Source organism: Gorilla gorilla, chromosome 2 (genome assembly GCF_029281585.2).
Source record: "Gorilla gorilla gorilla isolate KB3781 chromosome 2, NHGRI_mGorGor1-v2.1_pri, whole genome shotgun sequence".
Taxonomy (NCBI): Eukaryota; Metazoa; Chordata; class Mammalia; order Primates; family Hominidae; genus Gorilla; species Gorilla gorilla.
In genome coordinates, this window is record NC_086017.1 from 209826835 (window position 1) to 209849168 (window position 22334).

A 22334-nucleotide genomic window follows, 5' to 3' on the forward strand; every position below is an offset into this window, starting at 1 on the left:
CCTCACTCGACACCACTCACCTGCTGTGTGGCTCCTTACGGCTCCATGGCTCAGGGGTTGGGGACCCCTGCTCAAGTGCATCCAAAGCGACCCTTCCCACACCAGTCTTCATAGTAGTCAAGTGCAGCAACCACTTAGCTCCCAAGGTGTGTGCCTCAGCTGGCATTTCATCACAATCAACAATAAGTGGTAGCTTGAGTCGTTGTGAGGTCACTTCCTGGAAATCACCCTAACCCTGGGCCCCGGGCCCTGACCCTAAAACCCTAACCCTGGGCCCCGGGCCCTGACCCTGAAGCCCTAACCCTGGGCCCCGGGCCCGGACCCTGAAGCCCTAACCCTGGGCCCCGGGCCCTGACCCTGAAGCCCTAACCCTGGGCCCCGGGCCCTGACCCTGAAGCCCTAACCCTGGGCCCCGGGCCCTGACCCTGAAGCCCTAACCCTGGGCCCCGGGCCCTGACCCTGAAGCCCAAACCCTGGGCCCCGGCCCTGACCCTGAAGCCCTAACCCTGGGCCCCGGGCCCTGACCCTGAAGCCCTAACACTGGGCCCCGGGCCCTGACCCTGAAGCCCTAACCCTGGGCCTCGGGCCCTGGCCCTGAAGCCCTAACCCTGGGCCCCGGGCCCTGTCCCTGAAGCCCTAACCCTGGGCCCCGGGCCCTGTCCCTGAAGCCCTAACCCTGGGCCCCGGGCCCTGTCCCTGAAGCCCTAACCCTGGGCCCCGGGCCCTGACCCTAAAGCCCTAACCGTGGGCCCCGGGCCCTGGCCCTAAAGCCCTAACCGTGGGCCCCGGGCCCTGGCCATAAATCCCTAACCCTGGCCCCGGGCCCTGGCCCTAAAGCCCTAACCCTGGGCCCCAGGCACTGACCCTAAAACCCTAACCCTGGGCCCTGGGCCCTGACCCTAAAACCCTAACGCTGGGCCCTGTCCCTAAAACCCTAACCCTGGGCCCTGACCCTAAAACCCTAACCCTGGGCCCTGACCCTAAAACCCTAACCCTTCACCCTTACCCTAAATCCCTAACCCTTCGCCCTTACCCTAAAACCCTAACCCTAACCCTAGTGAGCCTAGACCACACATTGCACTCCAGCCTGGGTGACAGAGCATGACTCTGTCTCAAAAAAAAAAAAAAGAAAAAAAGACAGAGAAAAGAAAGCCAACAAGACACCATTAGGCAACCCATTGTCAGGTTATGGGAGTTTGAAAAGGAAAGTAGAGAAAGGAGAAGAAAGCTTATTTAAAGAATGGCTGAAGACTGCCTAAATCATGGGAAAGATTTAGACATCTAAATCCATGAAGCTTAAAGATTCCTGAAGAGGTTCAAACCAAATAGATACTCACCAAGTCACAATATAATCAAATAGTCAAAAGTTAAAGAAACTTTGCAGGTCAGGACAGAATCGAATAATACATTCAAAGTGCTGAAAGAAAAAAAGTGCCAGCAACTAATACTATGTCTGACAAAGCTGTCCTTCAGAAAGAAAAAAGAAATAACGTGCTTCCTCGACAAACAAAGCTGAGGGCATTCAGGACCACTAGGTCTACCTTAAAAAAATGCTTAACGGAGTTTTTCAAGTAAAAATGAATGAAGTTGGGAGCAGTGGCTCATGCCCGTAATCCCATTTTGGGAGGCTGAGGTGGGTGGATCACCTGAGATCGGGAGGTCAAGACCAGCCTGGCCAACATGGCAAAACCCCACCCCCAGTAAAAATACAAAAAATTAGCCAGGTATGAAGGCCACTGAGATCGTGCCACTGCACTCCAGCCTGGGTGACAAGAGTCAAACTACATTTCAAAAACAAAAAAACAAACAAAAAAAAACAAAACTTGAGGCCTGGTCTTCTGCTCCTCTCCAACCCCCACTTCTCTGGGCCCAAGCCACCTGGGCTGAGGAGGGGGTGAGGTGTGAGCTCCTGCCAGGAACTCCCTGCCCGGACCAAGTACTCGGCCCCCAGGCCTGCATTCAGTGAGGCCTCCCGTGGCGTCAGCATGTTCGTGTGGAGGAATGTGGAAGGTCACTCTGTGGCCGTGTTCCCCTGGTACTCCATCCCCTTCCTGACCCCTCCCTGCAGCCACACGAGGCCCAGCAACCTGCCAGTTACTCAGTGGCCTCCAACCAGAGAAAACAACCTGCCAAGTTGGCAGCTGTTGCTCATGAGCATCCACCAGGTGGCACAGGGAGTGTTGACCCTGGGCGGCCCCCTGGAGCCACCTGCCCTGAAAGCCCAGGGCCCGCAACCCCACACACTTTGGGGGTGGTGGAACCTGTTAAAAGCTCACCTCCCACCATGGAGGAGGAGCCCTGGGCCCCTCAGGGGAGTCCCTGCTGGACAGTGAGACAGAGAATGACCATGATGATGCTTTCCTCTCCATCATGTCTCCTGACACCCAGTTGCCTCTACCACTCAGATGATGTCAGGCCCAGTCCCTCAGTGCCCTGTGCAAGGAACAGGACTCATCTTCTGAGAAGGATGGACGCAGCCCCAACAAATGGGACAAGGACCACATCGGTGGCCCATGAGTGGCGGTCATGATCTTCAGCAAGCGGCACCAGGCCCTGGCAGGGCGCACCAGGGTCACTCCAACCAGGATATCCGGACCGTCAGCCAGATGCTGACTCTGGCCCAAAGACTTCTACTCAGTATGGAGCTCCAGGCCACTTTGCAGCCCCTGGTGAGGGAGGTGTACATACCATGAATTGTGGGACCTTCAGAGCTTTTCACTTTTCGGAAAATAGCTCCTGTTGGGGCTACAAGATGGAGTGTGAAGAGGGCCTTGGGCCACAGGGAGGTGCCTGTGGACTAGGGGGAGTTCATGCACCCCTTCTTTCCCCAGAGGGGCTGGACTCAGGTGAGTATGGGGGTGAGGGCTCCTGCACTTCGACACAGGCAGCGGGAGGGTTTTCTCCCCATTCCCTCTGCACTCCCAACTTGAGCTATACTTTTTAAGAAAGTGATTCACCCTGCCTTTGCCCCCTTCCCCAGAACAGAACACGTTGATCATGGGCGATATTTTTCATTGTGCCAAACAGTTGCCATGACCGTCATTAAACCTGTTTAACACCAAATAATAAGGAAAATAAAATAAAAAATTCGGGCTTGGTGCAGAAACTCACCCCAAATAAATCACCTACCAAAATATTTACATAATGGTGGAAATATTCCAAAATTCAATATTTTGGGATTTATACACAAAAGATAAACAAATTAGAGGCCAAGAGGCTGCCAGAAGGGAAAAACGGGGCCTGGGAAGGCCGTTGTGAGGAACGAGCTGGGCCTAAAGAGGCCACTGGCAGGCGGGAGCTGGGCCTGCCGAAGCGGCCGAGAGGCAGGAGCTTTGGACTCGGGAGGCCACAATGAGGCGAGAGCTAGCTGGGCATGGAGAGTCCGCTGTGAGTCCGCTGTGAGTCCGGGCCCCTGCAGGCCTTCGAGAGGCAGGAGGCCGGGCCTGCAAAGGCCCACTGGAGGTCAAGTTCTGGGCCTGAAGAGGCCACCAAAAGTCAAAAGCGGGGCCTGGGAAGGCCGCCAAGAGCCATGAGCTGGTCTGGGCTGAAAGAGGCCACTGGGAGGCAGGAGGAGCTGGGCCTGGAGAGGCTGACTCGAGGAAGTTTTGCACCTGGAGAGGCCGCCTAGAGGACGGAGCTGGGCCCAGGGAGGCCGACTTGCTGCTCTTCCGGGCCCAATTCCAGGCCGACTTGACGACAACTTGGGCCTGCTGGGAGCTGGGCAGGAGCTGAGTCCAAAGACGTTGTTGGGAGGCCAGAGTCAGGCCTGGAGACGCAGCCAGGAGGAAGAGCTGGGCCCGGAGAGGATGCCGGGAGGCTGCAAGTGGGTCTGGAGAGGCCGATTTGAGGAGGCCCGGCCTCCGCCTCCCGCATGGCGGCCTCTGCAGGCACAGCTGTTTCTCCTGGCTGCATCTCCCGCCTCCCAGCAAACAAGCTTTTTTGGCTCAGCTCCCACCTGCGTTTGTAGACCCCGAAGTTTCTGCAACCAAGCTCTTCAGACCCACATCCCACCTCCCAGTACCTGAACAGTCCCAGCTCCGGCTGGAGAACAGAGTCTGTAGGCCCCGCGGTTGCCTCCCAGGGGAGTCTCCAAGCCCAGCTCTCACCCCACCACGACCTCCCAGGCCCAAGTCGCTGCCTGCCTCACAGCAGCCCGCGTGCGACCCTGCTCCTCCCTCACGGTGGCCTGTTGAGGCAGGGGCTCACGCTGACCTCTCTCAGCGTGGGAGGGGCCGGTGTGAGGCAAGGGCTCACGCTGACCTCTCTCAGCGTGGGAGGGGCCGGTGTGAGGCAAGGGGCTGACGCTGACCTCTCTCACTGTGGGAGGGGCCGGTGTGAGGCAAGGGCTCACGCCGACCTCTCTCAGCGTGGGAGGGGCCGGTGTGAGGCAAGGGGCTCACGCCGACCTCTCTCAGCGTGGGAGGGGCCGGTGTGAGGCAAGGGCTCACGCCAACCTCTCTCAGCGTGGGAGGGGCCGGGGTGAGGCAAGGGGCTCACGCTGACCTCTCTCAGCGTGGGAGGGGCCGGTGTGAGGCAAGGGCTCACGCTGACCTCTCTCAGCGTGGGAGGGGCCGGTGTGAGTCAAGGGCTCACGCTGACCTCTCTCAGCGTGGGAGGGGCCGGTGTGAGGCAAGGGGCTCACGCCGACCTCTCTCAGCGTGGGAGGGGCCGGTGTGAGGCAAGGGCTCACGCCGACCTCTCTCAGCGTGGGAGGGGCCGGTGTGAGGCAAGGGCTCACGCCGACCTCTCTCAGCGTGGGAGGGGCCGGTGTGAGGCAAGGGGCTCACGCCGACCTCTCTCAGCGTGGGAGGGGCCGGGGTGAGGCAAGGGGCTCACGCTGACCTCTCTCAGCGTGGGAGGGGCCGGTGTGAGGCAAGGGCTCACGCTGACCTCTCTCAGCGTGGGAGGGGCCGGTGTGAGGCAAGGGCTCACGCTGACCTCTCTCAGCGTGGGAGGGGCCCGTGTGAGGCAAGGGGCTCACGTTGACCTCTCTCAGCGTGGGAGGGGACGGTGTGAGGCAAGGGGCTCACGTTGACCTCTCTCAGCGTGGGAGGGGACGGTGTGAGGCAAGGGGCTCACGTTGACCTCTCTCAGCGTGGGAGGGGCCGGTGTGAGGCAAGGGGCTCACGTTGACCTCTCTCAGCGTGGGAGGGGACGGTGTGAGTCAAGGGCTCACGCTGACCTCTCTCAGCGTGGGAGGGGCCGGTGTGAGGCAAGGGGCTCACGTTGACCTCTCTCACCGTGGGAGGGGACGGTGTGAGTCAAGGGCTCACGCTGACCTCTCTCAGCGTGGGAGGGGCCGGTGTGAGGCAAGGGGCTGACGCTGACCTCTCTCACCGTGGGAGGGGCCGGTGTGAGGCAAGGGCTCATGCCGACCTCTCTCAGCGTGGGAGGGGCCGGGGTGAGGCAAGGGGCTCACGCTGACCTCTCTCACCGTGGGAGGGGCCGGGGTGAGGCAAGGGGCTCATGCCGACCTCTCTCAGCGTGGGAGGGGCCGGGGTGAGGCAAGGGGCTGACGCTGACCTCTCTCACCGTGGGAGGGGCCGGTGTGAGTCAAGGGCTCACGCCGACCTCTCTCAGCATGGGAGGGGCCGGTGTGAGGCAAGGGCTCACGCTGACCTCTCTCAGCGTGGGAGGAGCCAGTGTGAGGCAAGGGGCTCACGCTGACCTCTCTCAGCATGGGAGGGGCCGGTGTGAGGCAAGGGCTCACGCTGACCTCTCTCAGCGTGGGAGGAGCCAGTGTGTGGCAGGGGCTCATGCCTCTGGGCAGGGTACCAGAGGCATGAGCATCAACAGGCCACCGTGAGGGAGGAGCTGGGCCGCATGCGGGCTGCTGGGAGGCAGGCAGGGACTTGGCCCCAGGTGGCCGCCGTGGGGGCAAGAGCTGGGCCTGGAGAGGCCCCTGGGAGGCAAGAGCGGGACCTGCAGAGGCCGTTCTCCAACCATTGCTGGGCCCGTACAGGCCACCGGGCGGCAGGAATGAGGCCCAAAGAACTTGGCTGGAGAAAGTTCGGGACCTACAAAGGCGGTTGGGAGCTGGGCAGGAGTTGAGCCAAAAGAGCTTGCTTACTTGCTGGGAGGCATGGCTGGGAGATGCCGACTTCAGGACAACTTGGGCCTGCAGAGGTCACCGGGAGGCCCAAGCTTGGCGTGGAGGAGTCCACCGACCGGAGACCATTTGGGTCCTGCAGGTGCCATTGGAGGGCAGGAGCTCATCGTGGAGGGGGCACCGTGAGGCCTGACCTGGGCCTGGGGAGCTTGGCTTGAGGAAGCTGTGGGCCGACCAAGGACGCCAGGAGATGGGTAGGCACTGAGTCCAAAGAGGTTGTTGAGAGGCAGGAGTCGGGCCTGGAGACGCAGCCAGGAAGAGGAGCTTGGCCCGGAGAGGACGCCTGGAGGGTGCAAGTGAGTCTGGAGAGGCCGACTTGAGGAGGTTCTCAGCCCGGAGAGGCCGCCGGAAGGGAAAAACTGGGACTGGAAAGGCTGTTGTGAGGAATGAGCCCCATGGGCCTGAAGAGGCCACTGGCAGGCGGGAGCTGGGTGTGTAGAAGCTGCTGAAAGGTTGGGAGCTTGGCTTGGGGGGTCCACAGTGAGGCAGATGCTGGGCCTGAAGAATCTGCTTAAAAAGATTTAAGCACATTTACATTTATTAGGCACTTTATTTCCATTATTACATATATATAAATATATATACGTATTATATATCCAATATATAATAAAATGATTATACAACTCACCATAATGTAGAGTCAGTGGGCGTGTTAAGCTTGTTTTCCTGAAACTGGATGGTCCCACCTGAGCGTGATGGAGAAAGTGACAGATCAATAGGTATTAGATACTCATAAGCACAGCGCAACCTAGATCCCTCACATGCACGGTTCACAACAGGGTGCGTTCTCCTATGAGAATCTAATGCTGCTGCTCATCTGAGAAGGTGGAGCTCAAGCGGGAATGTGAGCAAAGGGGAGTGGCTGTAAATACAGACGAAGCTTCCCTCACTCCCTCACTCGACACCACTCACCTCCTGCTGTGTGGCTCCCTACGGCTCCATGGCTCAGGGGTTGGGGACCCCTGCTCAAGTGCATCCAAAGCGACCCTTCCCACACCAGTCTTCATAGTGGTCAAGGGCAGCAACCACTTAGCTCCCAAGGCATGTGCCTCAGCTGGCATTTCGTCACAATCAACAGTAAGTGGTAGCTTGAGTCACTGTGAGGTCACTTCCTGGAAATCACCAGCATCCCATTTCCCACTGGCAAAGAGCTCAGCACTGCCCCCTGGGAAACCAAACCTATGCCCAAATCCCATCTGTGTGGGTTTATCTCCTGGGACCCTTCCTAACATATTAGTCAGAGTCCAATCAGGAAGCATAAACCACTCAAAAGTTTAAAGTGGTAAAATTTAATACGGAGAATTATTCATTATAACAGGTGAACAGCATAATGAGAGATTGGCTAGCACAAAGTAAAGAGAACTCTAGAGAATACAGGACTAGCCCAGGCCAGGCATGATGGCTCATGCCTGAAATTCCAGCAATTTGAGAAGCTAATGCAGGAGGACTGCTTAAGGCCAGGAGCTAGAGACCGGTCTGGACAACACAGTGAGAACCTGTCTCTATCCAAAAGAAGAAAAAAGTTAGCTGGGAGTGGTGGTGCACACTTGTAGTCCCAGCTACTCGGAATGCTGAAGTTTGAGCCTGGGAGGTCAAGGCTGCAGCGAGGCATGATTATGCCACTACAGTCTAGCCTGGTGACAGAGCAAGACCCTGTCTCAAAGAACAAAACAACAACAACCATTTACAGACAGAAAAGAGGTAGAGCTAATAAGCTAAGGAAAGATGTTGAAATGTGACAAGTAAAGTAATATGAGGTCTTTTATCTATTTAAAATAATCAAACAAAAAATGACTTACTAAATTATAATACCCTGTGCTGGCAAAGGTGCAGTGAAATGGGCACTTTCTTATACTATGAGGGGTGTTTACATTGTGTATAAGCCTTCCCGGGTAAAGCGTGTCAATTTTTTAAAATAATGGAGACAGGGTCTCACCATACTGCCATACTGCCTCCTCCAACTCTTGGCCTCAAGCAATCCTCCTCTCTTAGCCTCCCAAAGTGCTAAGATTATAGCTGGGAGGCACCCAAAACCCTGTCAATTTACATCAAGGGTAATGAGAATGTCCATTCACCATGACTCACAGTAATCTTACTTCTGGGGAGACAATTCAATCTAAACAAAAGGTCATCTGTACACACACAGTAAAAATCTGGGAGTAACTGAAGACAGAGTTGGTAAGTGAAATAAGAAACAGTTCTAAGAAATTAAACTATGGTATCAATAGGCACCTGGTATAAAAGGTCAGTTGATGTTAGCTGCTACTTTTTTGTTGTTTTGAGACAGGGTCTCACTCTGTCACCCAGGCTGGAGTGCAGAGGCCTGATCATGACTCACTGCAGTCTCAGCCTCCCTGGGCTTGAGTGATCCTCCCACCTCAGCCTCCCAAGTAGCTGGGACTACAGGAACGTGCCACCACACTAGGCTAATTCATGTATTTTTCTGTAGGGATGGTGACTCCCCCTTTGTTTCCAAGGCCTGTCGCAAACTCTTGGCCTCAAGCCATCCTCCTGCCTCAGCCTCCCAAAGTGTTGCGATTACCAGTGTGAGCCACCACACCTGGCCAGCTGCTACTTTTAGCAATATTATTATTATTCTTCCACTCCATTAAAAATTATTATTTTCCAGGCTATGCAACAGTATGTATCCTACAGCGTAATTGTAAAAACATATACAGTTGCCGTCCCTCAGTATACAGAATTAGTTACAGCCCCCCATCTCTGCATATACCAAAATCCATGCTTACTCACGTTTCGCTGTCACCCCTCTGGAATCCACGTATATGAAAAAACCAAATATTAGTTGGGCGTAGTGGCAAGCACCTGTAGTCTCAGCCACGTGGGAGGTTGAGATGGGAGGATCGCTTCAGCCTGGAAGGTTGAGGCTGCAGTCAGCTGCGATAGCACTACTACCCTCCAGCCTTGGACAACAGAGGGAGACCCTGTCTCAGAAAAAGATAAATAAATAAAACACGTAAGAAATTGTAATGAGGTCTGTTGGGCAAAATTCCATATAAGCAAAGTATAAATTAATAAAGCAAATCGTGATAAATTAGTACGATTGACTTTCTGGAGTTTCTGACAATAAAAGTAAGGAAAATGCAGAACACAAAGACAGAGAGTAAAAAGAGAAATTAGGAAAGCATTCTACATGTTTAATACGAAGACACTGGCTGTGTTCGTGCAGCGGCAGTATGTCGTGACATGACATACTTTGGAGAGAAGTTAACAGATGAGGAAGTTGATAAAAATCATCAGAGTAGCAAAATACTGGTAGCGACACTCAAGTAAACCACGAAATTTCCATAACTTATGTCAGCAAAGTGGGAATATTGTACAGTGTGTGTTGAAGTTCCTATACAACATTGTTTATCTGCCGTTTGTTTGTTTGTAAGGAATGTATATACTAACAGTTCTTCTTGCTGTCAAAAGAATATGTGTGAATAAGTCATTTTAACTTATTCTTCTGTTTTTCTTTTATCTTCCTGCCATCATCCCACAGCCTTACTTCAGAAATTTTTTCCTTAGAAAATTGAACAAGTGCTCCTTGTGGTGGCACATACCTCGAGGATGGGAGGCAGGGGTGGAAGGGTCACTTGAGGCCATTAGTTTGACAGCAGCCTGGCCAACAAAGTGAGACCCCATGTCTGCAAAACAATTTAAAAATTAGCCAAGTATCATCATGTATACCTACAGTCCCAGCTACCTCAACTTACGGAGAAAGTTCAGGGCCTGGAGACAAGGCTGGGAGGCAGGAGCTGGGTCTAAAGAGGCCATTGGAACGATGGAGCTGTGCCTGTGGAGGCTGTTGTGAGGCAGTAGGCTCATCTGCGGAGACTGCCGTGAGGTAGGGTATGGGCCTAAATAGGCCATTGTGAGTCATGAGCTTGGTCTGTAGAGGCTGACTGGAGAGAGTTCTGGGCCTGGCGAGGCTGCCGGGAGGTAGGAGCTGGGCCAAAAGATTTAAGCACATTTACGTTTATTTGGCACATCATTTCCACTATTACACTGGAATATATAATAAAATAATTATAGAACTCACCATAATGTAGAATCAGTGGGCGTGTTAAGCTTGTTTTCCTGAAACTGGATGGTCCCACCTGAGCGTGATGGGAGAAAGTGACAGATCAATAGGTATTAGATTCTCATAAGAACAGCGCAACCTAGATCCCTCACATGCACGGTTCACAACAGGGTGCGTTCTATGAGAATCTAATGCTGCTGCTCATCTGAGAAGGTGGAGCTCAAGCGGGAATGTGAGCAAAGGGGAGTGGCTGTAAATACAGACGAAGCTTCCCTCACTCCCTCACTCGACACCACTCACCTGCTGTGTGGCTCCTTACGGCTCCAAGGCGCAGGGGTTGGGGACCCCAGCTCAAGTGCATCCAAAGCGACCCTTCCCACACCAGTCTTCATAGTAGTCAAGGGCAGCAACCACTTAGCTCCCAAGGCATGTGCCTCAGCTAGCATTTCGTCACAATCAACAGTAAGTGGTAGCTTGAGTCATTGTGAGGTCACTTCCTGGAAATCACCCTAAACATGGGCCCTGACACTAAAACCCTAACCCTGGGCCCTGACCCTAAAACCCTAACCCTGGGCCCTGACAATAAAATCCTAACACTGGGCCCTGGCCCTGAGCCTAAAACCCCACACCGGGGTCCCGGCCCTGACCTTAAACAACCCTAAGCCTGGGCCCTGTCCCTGACCCTAAAGCAAGCCTAACCCTGGGCCCTGGCCCTGAACCCAAAACAACCCTAACTCTGGGCCCTGGCCCTGACCCTAAAACAACCCAATCCCTTGGCGCTGGCCCTGACCCTAAAACAAGCCTAACCCTGGGCCCTGGCCCTGACCCTAAAACAAGCCTAACCCTGGGCCCTGGCACTAAAACAAGCCTAACCCTGGGCCCAGGTCCTGACCCTAAAACAACCCTAACCCTGGGCCCTAGCCCTGACCCTAAAACAAGCCTAACCCTGGGCCCTGGTCCTGACCCTAAAACAAGCCTAACCGTGGGCCCTGGCCCTGACCCTAAAACAACCCTAAACCTGGGCCCTGGCCCTGACCCTAAAACAACCCTAACCCTAGGCCCTGGCCCTGACCCTAAAACAACCCTAAACCTGGGACCTGGCCCTGACCTAAAACAACCCTAACCCTAGGCCCTGGCCCTGACCTAAAACAACCCTAAACCTGGGCCCTGGCCCTGACCCTAAAACAACCCTAACCCTGGGCCCTGGCACTAAAACAAGCCTAAGCCTGGGCCCAGGTCCTGACCCTAAAACAACCCTAAACCTGGGACCTGGCCCTGAACCTAAAACAACCCTAACCCTGGCCCTGGCCCTGACCCTAAAACAAGCCTAACCCTGGGCCCTGGCCCTGACCCTAAAACAACCCTAACCCTGGACCATGGCCCGGACCCTAAAATAAACCCAACCATGGGCACTCAACCTAAAACAACCCTAACCCTGGGCCCTGACCTAAAACAACCCTAACCCTGGGCCCTGGCACTAAAACAAGCCTAACCCTGGGCCCATGTCCTGACCCTAAAACAACCCTAACACTGGGCCCTGGCCCTGAACCTAAAACAACCCTAACCCTGGGCACTGGCCCTGAACCTAAAACAACCCTGACGCTGGGCCCTGGCCCTGACCCTAAAACAAGCCTAACCCTGGGCCCTGGCCCTGACCCTAAAACAACCCTAACGCTGGGCCCTGGCCCTGACCCTAAAACACCCCTAAACATGGGCCCTGGCCCTGACCCTAAAACAATCCTAATGCTGGGCCCTGGCACTGACCTAAAACAACCCTGAACCTGGGCCCTGGCCCTGACCCTAAAACAACCCGAACCCTGGGACCTGGCACTAAAACAAGCCTAATCCTGGTCCCTGGCCCTGACCATAAAACAACCGTAACCCTGGGCCCTGGCACTAAAACAATCCTAACACTGGGAGCAGGTCCTGACCCTAAAACAACCCTAACCCTGGGCCCTGGCCCTGACCCTAAAACAAGCATAACCCTGGGCCCTGGCCCTGACCCTAAAACAACCCTAACCATGGGCCCTGTCCCTGACCCTAAAACAAGCCTAACGCTCGGCCCTGGCCCTGACCCTACAACAACCCTAACCCTGGGCCCTGGCCCTGACCCTAAAACAACCCTAACCCTGGGACCTGGCCCTGACCCTAAAACAACCCTAACCCTGGGCCCTGGCCCTAAAACAAGCCTAACCCTGGGCCCAGGTCCTGACCCTAAAACAACCCTAACACTGGGCCCTGTCCTTGACCCTAAAACAAGCCTAATCCTGGGCCCTGGCCCTGAACCTAAAACAACCCTAACCCTGGGCCCTGGCCCTGAGCCTAAAACAAGCCTAAACCTGGGCCCTGGCCCTGACCCTAAAACAACCCTAACCGTGGGCCCTGGCCCTGACCCTAAAACAAGCCTAACCCTAGGCCCTGGCCCTGACCCTAAAACAATCCGAACCCTGGGCCCTGGCCTTTACCCTACAACAAACCCAACCCAGGGCCCTCACCCTAAAACAACCCTAACCCAGGTCCCTGACCCTAAAACAAAACTAACCCTGGGCCCTGACCCTAAAACAACCCTAACCCTGGGCCCTGGTCCTGATCCTAAAACAAGCCTAAACCTGGGCCCTGGCCCTGACCCTAAAACAATCCTAACCCTGGGCCCTGGCCTTTACCCTAAAACAAACCCAACCCAGGGCCCTCACCATAAAACAAACCTAACCCAGGTCCCTGACCCTAAAACAAAACTAACCCTGTGCCCTGACCCTAAAACAACCCTAACCATGGGCCCTGACCCTAAAACAACCCTAACCCAGGGCACTGACCATAAAACAACCCTAACCCTGGGCCCTGATCCTAAAACAAGCCTAACCCTGGGCCCAGGTCCTGACCCTAAAACAACCCTAACCCTAGGCCCTAGCCCTGACCCTAAAACAAGCCTAACCCTGGGCCCTGGTCCTGACCCTAAAACAAGCCTAACCGTGGGCCCTGGCACTGACCCTACAACAACCCTAAACCTGGGAACTGGCCCTGACCCTAAAACAACCCTAACCCTAGGCCCTGGCCCTGACCCTAAAACAACCCTAAACCTGGGACCTGGCCCTGACCTAAAACAACCCTAACCCTAGGCCCTGGCCCTGACCTAAAACAACCCTAAACCTGGGCCCTGGCCCTGACCCTAAAACAACCCAAACCCTGGGCCCTGGCACTAAAACAAGCCTAAGCCTGGGCCCAGGTCCTGACCCTAAAACAACCCTAACCCAGGGACCTGGCCCTGAACCTAAAACAACCCTAACCCTGGGCCCTGGCCCTGACCCTAAAACAAGCCTAACCCTGGGCCCCGGACCGGACCCTAAAACAACCCTAAACCTGGACCCTGGCCCTGACCCTAAAACAAGCCTAACCCTGGGCCCTGGCCCTGACCCTAAAACAACCCTAACCCTGGGCCCTGGCCCTGACTCTAAAATAAACCCAACCATGGGCACTCAACCTAAAACAACCCTAACCCTGGGCCCTGACCTAAAACAACCCTAACCCTGGGCCCTGGCCCTGACCCTAAAACAACCCTGACGCTGGGCCCTGGCCCTGACCCTAAAACAAGCCTAACCCTGGGCCCTGGCCCTGACCCTAAAACAACCCTAACCCTGGGCCCTGGCCCTGACCCTAAAACAAGCCTAACCCTGGGCCCTGGCCCTGACCCTAAAATAAACCCAACCATGAGCACTCAACCTAAAACAACCCTAACCCTGGGCCCTGACCTAAAACAACCCTAACCCTGGGCCCTGGCACTAAAACAAGCCTAACCCTGGGCCCATGTCCTGACCCTAAAACAACCCTAACACTGGGCCCTGGCCCTGACCCTAAAACAACCCTAACCCTGGGCCCTGGCCCTGAACCTAAAACAACCCTGACGCTGGGCCCTGGCCCTGACCCTAAAACAAGCCTAACCCTGGGCCCTGGCCCTGACCCTAAAACAACCCTAACGCTGGGCCCTGGCCCTGACCCTAAAACACCCCTAAACCTGGGCCCTGGCCCTGACCCTAAAACAATCCTAATGCTGGGCCCTGGCACTGACCTAAAACAACCCTGAACCTGGGCCCTGGCCCTGACCCTAAAACAACCCGAACCCTGGGACCTGGCCCTGACCCTAAAACAACCCTAACCCTGGGCCCTGGCCCTAAAACAAGCCTAACCCTGGGCCCAGGTCCTGACCCTAAAACAACCCTAACACTGGGCCCTGTCCTTGACCCTAAAACAAGCCTAATCCTGGGCCCTGGCCCTGAACCTAAAACAACCCTAACCCTGGGCCCTGGCCCTGAGCCTAAAACAAGCCTAACCCTGGGCCCTGGCCCTGACCCTAAAACAACCCTAACCGTGGGCCCTGGCCCTGACCCTAAAACAAGCCTAACCCTGGGCCCTGGCCCTGACCCTAAAACAATCCTAACCCTGGGCCCTGGCCTTTACCCTACAACAAACCCAACCCAGGGCCCTCACCCTAAAACAACCCTAACCCAGGTCCCTGACCCTAAAACAAAACTAACCCTAGGCCCTGACCCTAAAACAACCCTAACCCTGGGCCCTGGTCCTGATCCTAAAACAAGCCTAAACCTGGGCCCTGGCCGTGACCCTAAAACAATCCTAACCCTGGGCCCTGGCCTTTACCCTAAAACAAACCCAACCCAGGGCCCTCACCATAAAACAAACCTAACCCAGGTCCCTGACCCTAAAACAAAACTAACCCTGTGCCCTGACCCTAAAACAACCCTAACCATGGGCCCTGACCCTAAAACAACCCTAACCCAGGGCACTGACCATAAAACAACCCTAACCCTGGGCCCTGATCCTAAAACAAGCCTAACCCTGGGCCCAGGTCCTGACCCTAAAACAACCCTAACCCTAGGCCCTAGCCCTGACCCTAAAACAAGCCTAACCCTGGGCCCTGGTCCTGACCCTAAAACAAGCCTAACCGTGGGCCCTGGCCCTGACCCTACAACAACCCTAAACCTGGGCCCTGGCCCTGACCCTAAAACAACCCTAACCCTAGGCCCTGGCCCTGACCCTAAAACAACCCTAAACCTGGGACCTGGCCCTGACCTAAAACAACCCTAACCCTAGGCCCTGGCCCTGACCTAAAACAACCCTAAACCTGGGCCCTGGCCCTGACCCTAAAACAACCCTAACCCTGGGCCCTGGCACTAAAACAAGCCTAAGCCTGGGCCCAGGTCCTGACCCTAAAACAACCCTAACCCTGGGACCTGGCCCTGAACCTAAAACAACCCTAACCCTGGGCCCTGGCCCTGACCCTAAAACAAGCCTAACCCTGGGCCCCGGACCGGAACCTAAAACAACCCTAACCCTGGACCCTGGCCCTGACCCTAAAACAAGCCTAACCCTGGGCCCTGGCCCTGACCCTAAAACAACCCTAACCCTGGGCCCTGGCCCTGACTCTAAAATAAACCCAACCATGGGCACTCAACCTAAAACAACCCTAACCCTGGGCCCTGACCTAAAACAAGCCTAACCCTGGGCCCTGGCCCTGACCCTAAAATAAACCCAACCATGGGCACTCAACCTAAAACAACCCTAACCCTGGGCCCTGACCTAAAACAACCCTAACCCTGGGCCCTGGCAATAAAACAAGCCTAACCCTGGGCCCATGTCCTGACCCTAAAACAACCCTAACACTGGGCCCTGGCCCTGACCCTAAAACAACCCTAACCCAGGGCCCTGGCCCTGAACCTAAAACAACCCTGACGCTGTGCCCTGGCCCTGACCCTAAAACAAGCCTAACCCTGGGCCCTGGCCCTGACCCTAAAACAACCCTAACGCTGGGCCCTGGCCCTGACCCTAAAACACCCCTAAACCTGGGCCCTGGCCCTGACCCTAAAACAATCCTAATGCTGGGCCCTGGCACTGACCTAAAACAACCCTGAACCTGGGCCCTGGCCCTGACCCTAAAACAACCCGAACCCTGGGCCCTGGCACTAAAACAAGCCTAATCCTGGTCCCAGGCCCTGACCATAAAACAACCGTAACCCTGGGCCCTGGCACTAAAACAAGCCTAACACTGGGAGCAGGTCCTGACCCTAAAACAACCCTAACCCTGGGCCCTGGCCCTGACCCTAAAACAAGCATAACCCTGGGCCCTGGCCCTGACCCTAAAACAACCCTAACCATGGGCCCTGTCCCTGACCCTAAAACAAGCCTAACGCTCGGCCCTGGCCCTGACCCTACAACAACCCTAACCCTGGGCCCTGGCCCTGACCCTAAAACAACCCTAACCCTGGGACCTGGCCCTGACCCTAAAACAACCCTAACCCTGGGCCCTGGCCCTAAAACAAGCCTAACCCTGGGCACAGGTCCTGACCCTAAAACAACCCTAACACTGGGCCCTGTCCTTGACCCTAAAACAAGCCTAATCCTGGGCCCTGGCCCTGAACCTAAAACAACCCTAACCCTGGGCCCTGGCCCTGAGCCTAAAACAAGCCTAACCCTGGGCCCTGGCCCTGACCCTAAAACAACCCTAACCGTGGGCCCTGGCCCTAAAACAACCCTAACCCAGGGCACTGACCATAAAACAACCCTAACCCTGGGCCCTGATCCTAAAACAAGCCTAACCCTGGGCCCAGGTCCTGACCCTGAAACAACCCTAACCCTAGGCCCTAGCCCTGACCCTAAAACAAGCCTAACCCTGGGCCTTGGCCCTGACCCTAAAACAACCCTAACCGTGGGCCCTGGCCCTGACCCTAAAACAAACCTGACCAGGCCCTGGCCCTGACCCTAAAACAACCCTAACCCTGGGCCCTGGCCCTGACCCTAAAACAACCCTATCACTGGGCCCTCACCCTGACCCTAAAACAAGCCTAACCCTGGGCCCTGGCCCTGACCCTAAAAGAACCCTAACCCTGGGCCCTGTCCCTGACCCTAAAACAAGCCTAACCCTGGGCCCTGGCCCTGACCCTAAAACAAGCCTAACCCTGGGACCTGTCCCTGACCCTAAAAGAAGCCTAATCCTGGGCCCTGGCCCTGACCCTAAAACAACCCTAACGCTGGGCCCTGGCCCTGACCCTAAAACACCCCTAAACCTGGGCCCTGGCCCTGACCCTAAAACAATCCTAATGCTGGGCCCTGGCACTGACCTAAAACAACCCTGAACCTGGGCCCTGGCCCTGACCCTAAAACAACCCGAACCCTGGGCCCTGGCACTAAAACAAGCCTAATCCTGGTCCCTGGCCCTGACCATAAAACAACCGTAACCCTGGGCCCTGGCACTAAAACAAGCCTAACACTGGGAGCAGGTCCTGACCCTAAAACACCCCTAACCCTCGGCCCTGGCCCTGACCCTAAAACAAGCATAACCCTGGGCCCTGGCCCTGACCCTAAAACAACCCTAACCATGGGCCCTGTCCCTGACCCTAAAACAAGCCTAACGCTCGGCCCTGGCCCTGACCCTACAACAACCCTAACCCTGGGCCCTGGCCCTGACCCTAAAACAACCCTAACACTGGGACCTGGCCCTGACCCTAAAACAACCCTAACCCTGGGCTCTGTCCCTAAAACAAGCCTAACCCTGGGCACAGGTCCTGACCCTAAAACAACCCTAACACTGGGCCCTGTCCTTGACCCTAAAACAAGCCTAATCCTGGGCCCTGGCCCTGAACCTAAAACAAACCTAACGCTGGGCCCTGGCCCTGAGCCTAAAACAAGCCTAACCCTGGGCCCTGGCCCTGACCCTAAAACAACACTAACCGTGGGCCCTGGCCCTGACCCTAAAACAAGCCTAACCCTGGGCCCTGGCCCTGACCCTAAAACAACCCTAACCCTGGGCCCTGGCCCTGACCCTAAAACAAGCATAACCCTCGGCCCTGGCCCTGACCCTAAAACAACCCTAACCCTGGGCCCTGGCCCTGACCCTAAAACAAACCTATGCCTCAGCCCTGGCCCTGACCCTAAAACAAGCCAAACCCTGGGCCCTGGCCCTGACCCTAAAACACCCCTAAACCTGGGCCCTGGCCCTGACCCTAAAACAACCCTAATGCTGGGCCCAGGCCCTGACCTAAAACAACCCTGACCCTGGGCCCTGGCCCTGACCCTAAAACAAACCTAACCCTGGGCCCTGGCACTAAAAGAAGCCTAAAGCTGGGCCCAGGTCCTGACCCTAAAAGAAGCCTAACCCTGGGACCTGGCCCTGACCCTAAAACAACCCTATCCCTGAGCCTTGGCCATGACCTAAAACAACCGTAACCCTGTGCCCTGGCCCTGACCCTAAAACAACCCTAATCCTGGGCCCTGGCACAAAAACAACCCTAACCCAGGGCCCAGGACCCGACCCTAAAACAACCCTAACCCTGGGCCCTGGCTCTGACCCTAAAACAACCCTAACGCTGGGCCCTGTCCCTGACCCTAAAACAACCCTCACCCTGGGCCCTGGCCCTGACCCTAAAACAAGCCTAACCCTGGGCCCTGGCCCTGACCCTAAAACAACCCTAACCCTGGGCCCTGGCCCTGACCCTAAAACAACCCTAACCCTGGGCCCTGACCCTAAAACAACCCTAAGCCTGGGACCTGGCCGAGACCCTAAAACAAGCCTAAACCTGGGCCTTGGCCCTGACCTTAAAACAACCCTAACCCTGGGCCCTGGCACTGAAACAAGCCTAACCCTGGGCCCATGTCCTGACCCTAAAACAACCCTAACACTGGGCCCTGGCCCTGACCCTAAAACAACCCTAACCCTGGGCCCTGGCCCTGAACCTAAAACAACCCTGACGCTGGGCCCTGGCCCTGACCCTAAAACAAGCCTAACCCTGGGCCCTGGCCCTGACCCTAAAACAACCCTAACGCTGGGCCCTGGCCCTGACCCTAAAACACCCCTAAACCTGGGCCCTGGCCTTGACCCTAAAACAATCCTAATGCTGGGCCCTGGCACTGACCTAAAACAACCCTGAACCTGGGCCCTGGCCCTGACCCTAAAACAACCCGAACCCTGGGACCTGGCACTAAAACAAGCCTAATCCTGGTCCCTGGCCCTGACCATAAAACAACCGTAACCCTGGGCCCTGGCACTAAAACAATCCTAACACTGGGAGCAGGTCCTGACCCTAAAACAACCCTAACCCTGGGCCCTGGCCCTGACCCTAAAACAAGCATAACCCTGGGCCCTGGCCCTGACCCTAAAACAACCCTAACCCTGGGCCCTGTCCCTGACCCTAAAACAAGCCTAACCCTGGGCCCTGGCCCTGACCCTAAAACAAGCCTAACCCTGGGACCTGTCCCTGACCCTAAAAGAAGCCTAATCCTGGGCCCTGGCCCTGAGCCTAAAACAAGCCTAACCCTGGGCCCTGGCCCTGACCCTAAAACAACCCTAACCGTGGGCCCTGGCCCTGAGCCTAAAACAAGCCTAACCCTGGGCCCTGGCCCTGACCCTAAAACAATCCGAACCCTGGGCCCTGGCCTTTACCCTACAACCAACCCAACCCAGGGCCCTCACCCTAAAACAACCCTAACCCAGGTCCCTGACCCTAAAACAAAACTAACCCTGGGCCCTGACCCTAAAACAACCCTAACCCTGGGCCCTGGTCCTGATCCTAAAACAAGCCTAAACCTGGGCCCTGGCCCTGACCCTAAAACAATCCTAAACCTGGGCCCTGGCCTTTACCCTAAAACAAACCCAACCCAGGGCCCTCACCATAAAACAAACCTAACCCAGGTCCCTGACCCTAAAACAAAACTAACCCTGTGCCCTGACCCTAAAACAACCCTAACCATGGGCCCTGACCCTAAAACAACCCTAACCCAGGGCACTGACCATAAAACAACCCTAACCCTGGGCCCTGATCCTAAAACAAGCCTAACCCTGGGCCCAGGTCCTGACCCTGAAACAACCCTAACCCTAGGCCCTAGCCCTGACCCTAAAACAAGCCTAACCCTGGGCCTTGGCCCTGACCCTAAAACAACCCTAACCGTGGGCCCTGGCCCTGACCCTAAAACAAACCTGACCAGGCCCTGGCCCTGACCCTAAAACAACCCTAACCCTGGGCCCTGGCCCTGACCCTAAAACAACCCTATCACTGGGCCCTCACCCTGACCCTAAAACAAGCCTAACCCTGGGCCCTGGCCCTGACCCTAAAACAACCCTAACCTTGGGCCCTCGCCCTGACCCTAAAACAACCCTAACCCTGGGCCCTGGCCCTGACCCTAAAAGAACCCTAACCCTGGGCCCTGTCCCTGACCCTAAAACAAGCCTAACCCTGGGCCCTGGCCCTGACCCTAAAACAAGCCTAACCCTGGGACCTGTCCCTGACCCTAAAAGAAGCCTAATCCTGGGCCCTGGCCCTGACCCTAAAACAACCCTAACGCTGGGCCCTGGCCCTGACCCTAAAACACCCCTAAACCTGGGCCCTGGCCCTGACCCTAAAACAATCCTAATGCTGGGCCCTGGCACTGACCTAAAACAACCCTGAACCTGGGCCCTGGCCCTGACCCTAAAACAACCCGAACCCTGGGCCCTGGCACTAAAACAAGCCTAATCCTGGTCCCTGGCCCTGACCATAAAACAACCGTAACCCTGGGCCCTGGCACTAAAACAAGCCTAACACTGGGAGCAGGTCCTGACCCTAAAACACCCCTAACCCTCGGCCCTGGCCCTGACCCTAAAACAAGCATAACCCTGGGCCCTGGCCCTGACCCTAAAACAACCCTAACCATGGGCCCTGTCCCTGACCCTAAAACAAGCCTAACGCTCGGCCCTGGCCCTGACCCTACAACAACCCTAACCCTGGGCCCTGGCCCTGACCCTAAAACAACCCTAACCCTGGGACCTGGCCCTGACCCTAAAACAACCCTAACCCTGGGCTCTGTCCCTAAAACAAGCCTAACCCTGGGCACAGGTCCTGACCCTAAAACAACCCTAACACTGGGCCCTGTCCTTGACCCTAAAACAAGCCTAATCCTGGGCCCTGGCCCTGAACCTAAAACAAACCTAACGCTGGGCCCTGGCCCTGAGCCTAAAACAAGCCTAACCCTGGGCCCTGGCCCTGACCCTAAAACAACCCTAACTGTGGGCCCTGGCCCTGACCCTAAAACAAGCCTAACCCTGGGCCCTGGCCCTGACCCTAAAACAACCCTAACCCTGGGCCCTGGCCCTGACCCTAAAACAAGCATAACCCTCGGCCCTGGCCCTGACCCTAAAACAACCCTAACCCTGGGCCCTGGCCCTGACCCTAAAACAAACCTATGCCTCAGCCCTGGCCCTGACCCTAAAACAAGCCAAACCCTGGGCCCTGGCCCTGACCCTAAAACACCCCTAAACCTGGGCCCTGGCCCTGACCCTAAAACAACCCTAATGCTGGGCCCAGGCCCTGACCTAAAACAACCCTGACCCTGGGCCCTGGCCCTGACCCTAAAACAAACCTAACCCTGGGCCCTGGCACTAAAAGAAGCCTAAAGCTGGGCCCAGGTCCTGACCCTAAAAGAAGCCTAACCCTGGGACCTGGCCCTGACCCTAAAACAACCCTATCCCTGAGCCCTTGCCATGACCTAAAACAACCGTAACCCTGTGCCCTGGCCCTGACCCTAAAACAACCCTAATCCTGGGCCCTGGCACAAAAACAACCCTAACCCAGGGCCCAGGACCCGACCCTAAAACAACCCTAACCCTGGGCCCTGGCTCTGACCCTAAAACAACCCTAACGCTGGGCCCTGTCCCTGACCCTAAAACAACCCTCACCCTGGGCCCTGGCCCTGACCCTAAAACAAGCCTAACCCTGGGCCCTGGCCCTGACCCTAAAACAACCCTAACCCTGGGCCCTGGCCCTGACCCTAAAACAACCCTAACCCTGGGCCCTGACCCTAAAACAACCCTAAGCCTGGGACCTGGCCGAGACCCTAAAACAAGCCTAAACCTGGGCCTTGGCCCTGACCTTAAAACAACCCTAACCCTGGGCCCTGGCACTAAAACAAGCCTAACCCTGGGCCCATGTCCTGACCCTAAAACAACCCTAACACTGGGCCCTGGCCCTGACCCTAAAACAACTCTAACCCTGGGCCCTGGCCCTGAACCTAAAACAACCCTAACCCTGGGCCCTAGCACTAAAACAAGCCTAAACCTGGGCCCAAGTCCTGACCCTAAAACCACCCTAAACCTGGGCCCTGGCCTTGACCCTAAAACAACCCTAAACCAGGGCCATGGCCTTGACCCTAAAACAACCCTAACCC

General features: G+C 56.1%; 1 protein-coding gene across 8 annotated transcripts in view; it reads right to left on the reverse strand.

The window, feature by feature from the left end:
- Positions 1-22334, reverse strand: part of LOC129532621 (uncharacterized) — a 41497-nt gene that overhangs the window by 12718 nt on the left and 6445 nt on the right. The window contains exons 1-6 of one of the 8 annotated variants that reach the window (XR_010133070.1): positions 10434-10463; positions 10152-10209; positions 9826-10058; positions 8861-9051; positions 6738-6795; positions 5918-6616 (exon numbers count right to left, since the gene is read on the reverse strand). Coding sequence is in view for 1 of the 8 variants with exons in the window: in XM_055382789.2 (XP_055238764.1) it covers positions 6103-6619; positions 6738-6795; positions 7022-7085 (639 nt within the window). In the remaining 7 variants the exon portion in view is untranslated. Of the gene's footprint in view, positions 1-5900; positions 6620-6737; positions 6796-7021; positions 7728-8856; positions 9052-9825; positions 10059-10151; positions 10210-10433; positions 10464-22334 lie in introns of those variants that run through there. The other 7 variants (XR_010133071.1, XR_010133069.1, XR_010133068.1 and 4 more) reach the window with 7 other exon arrangements.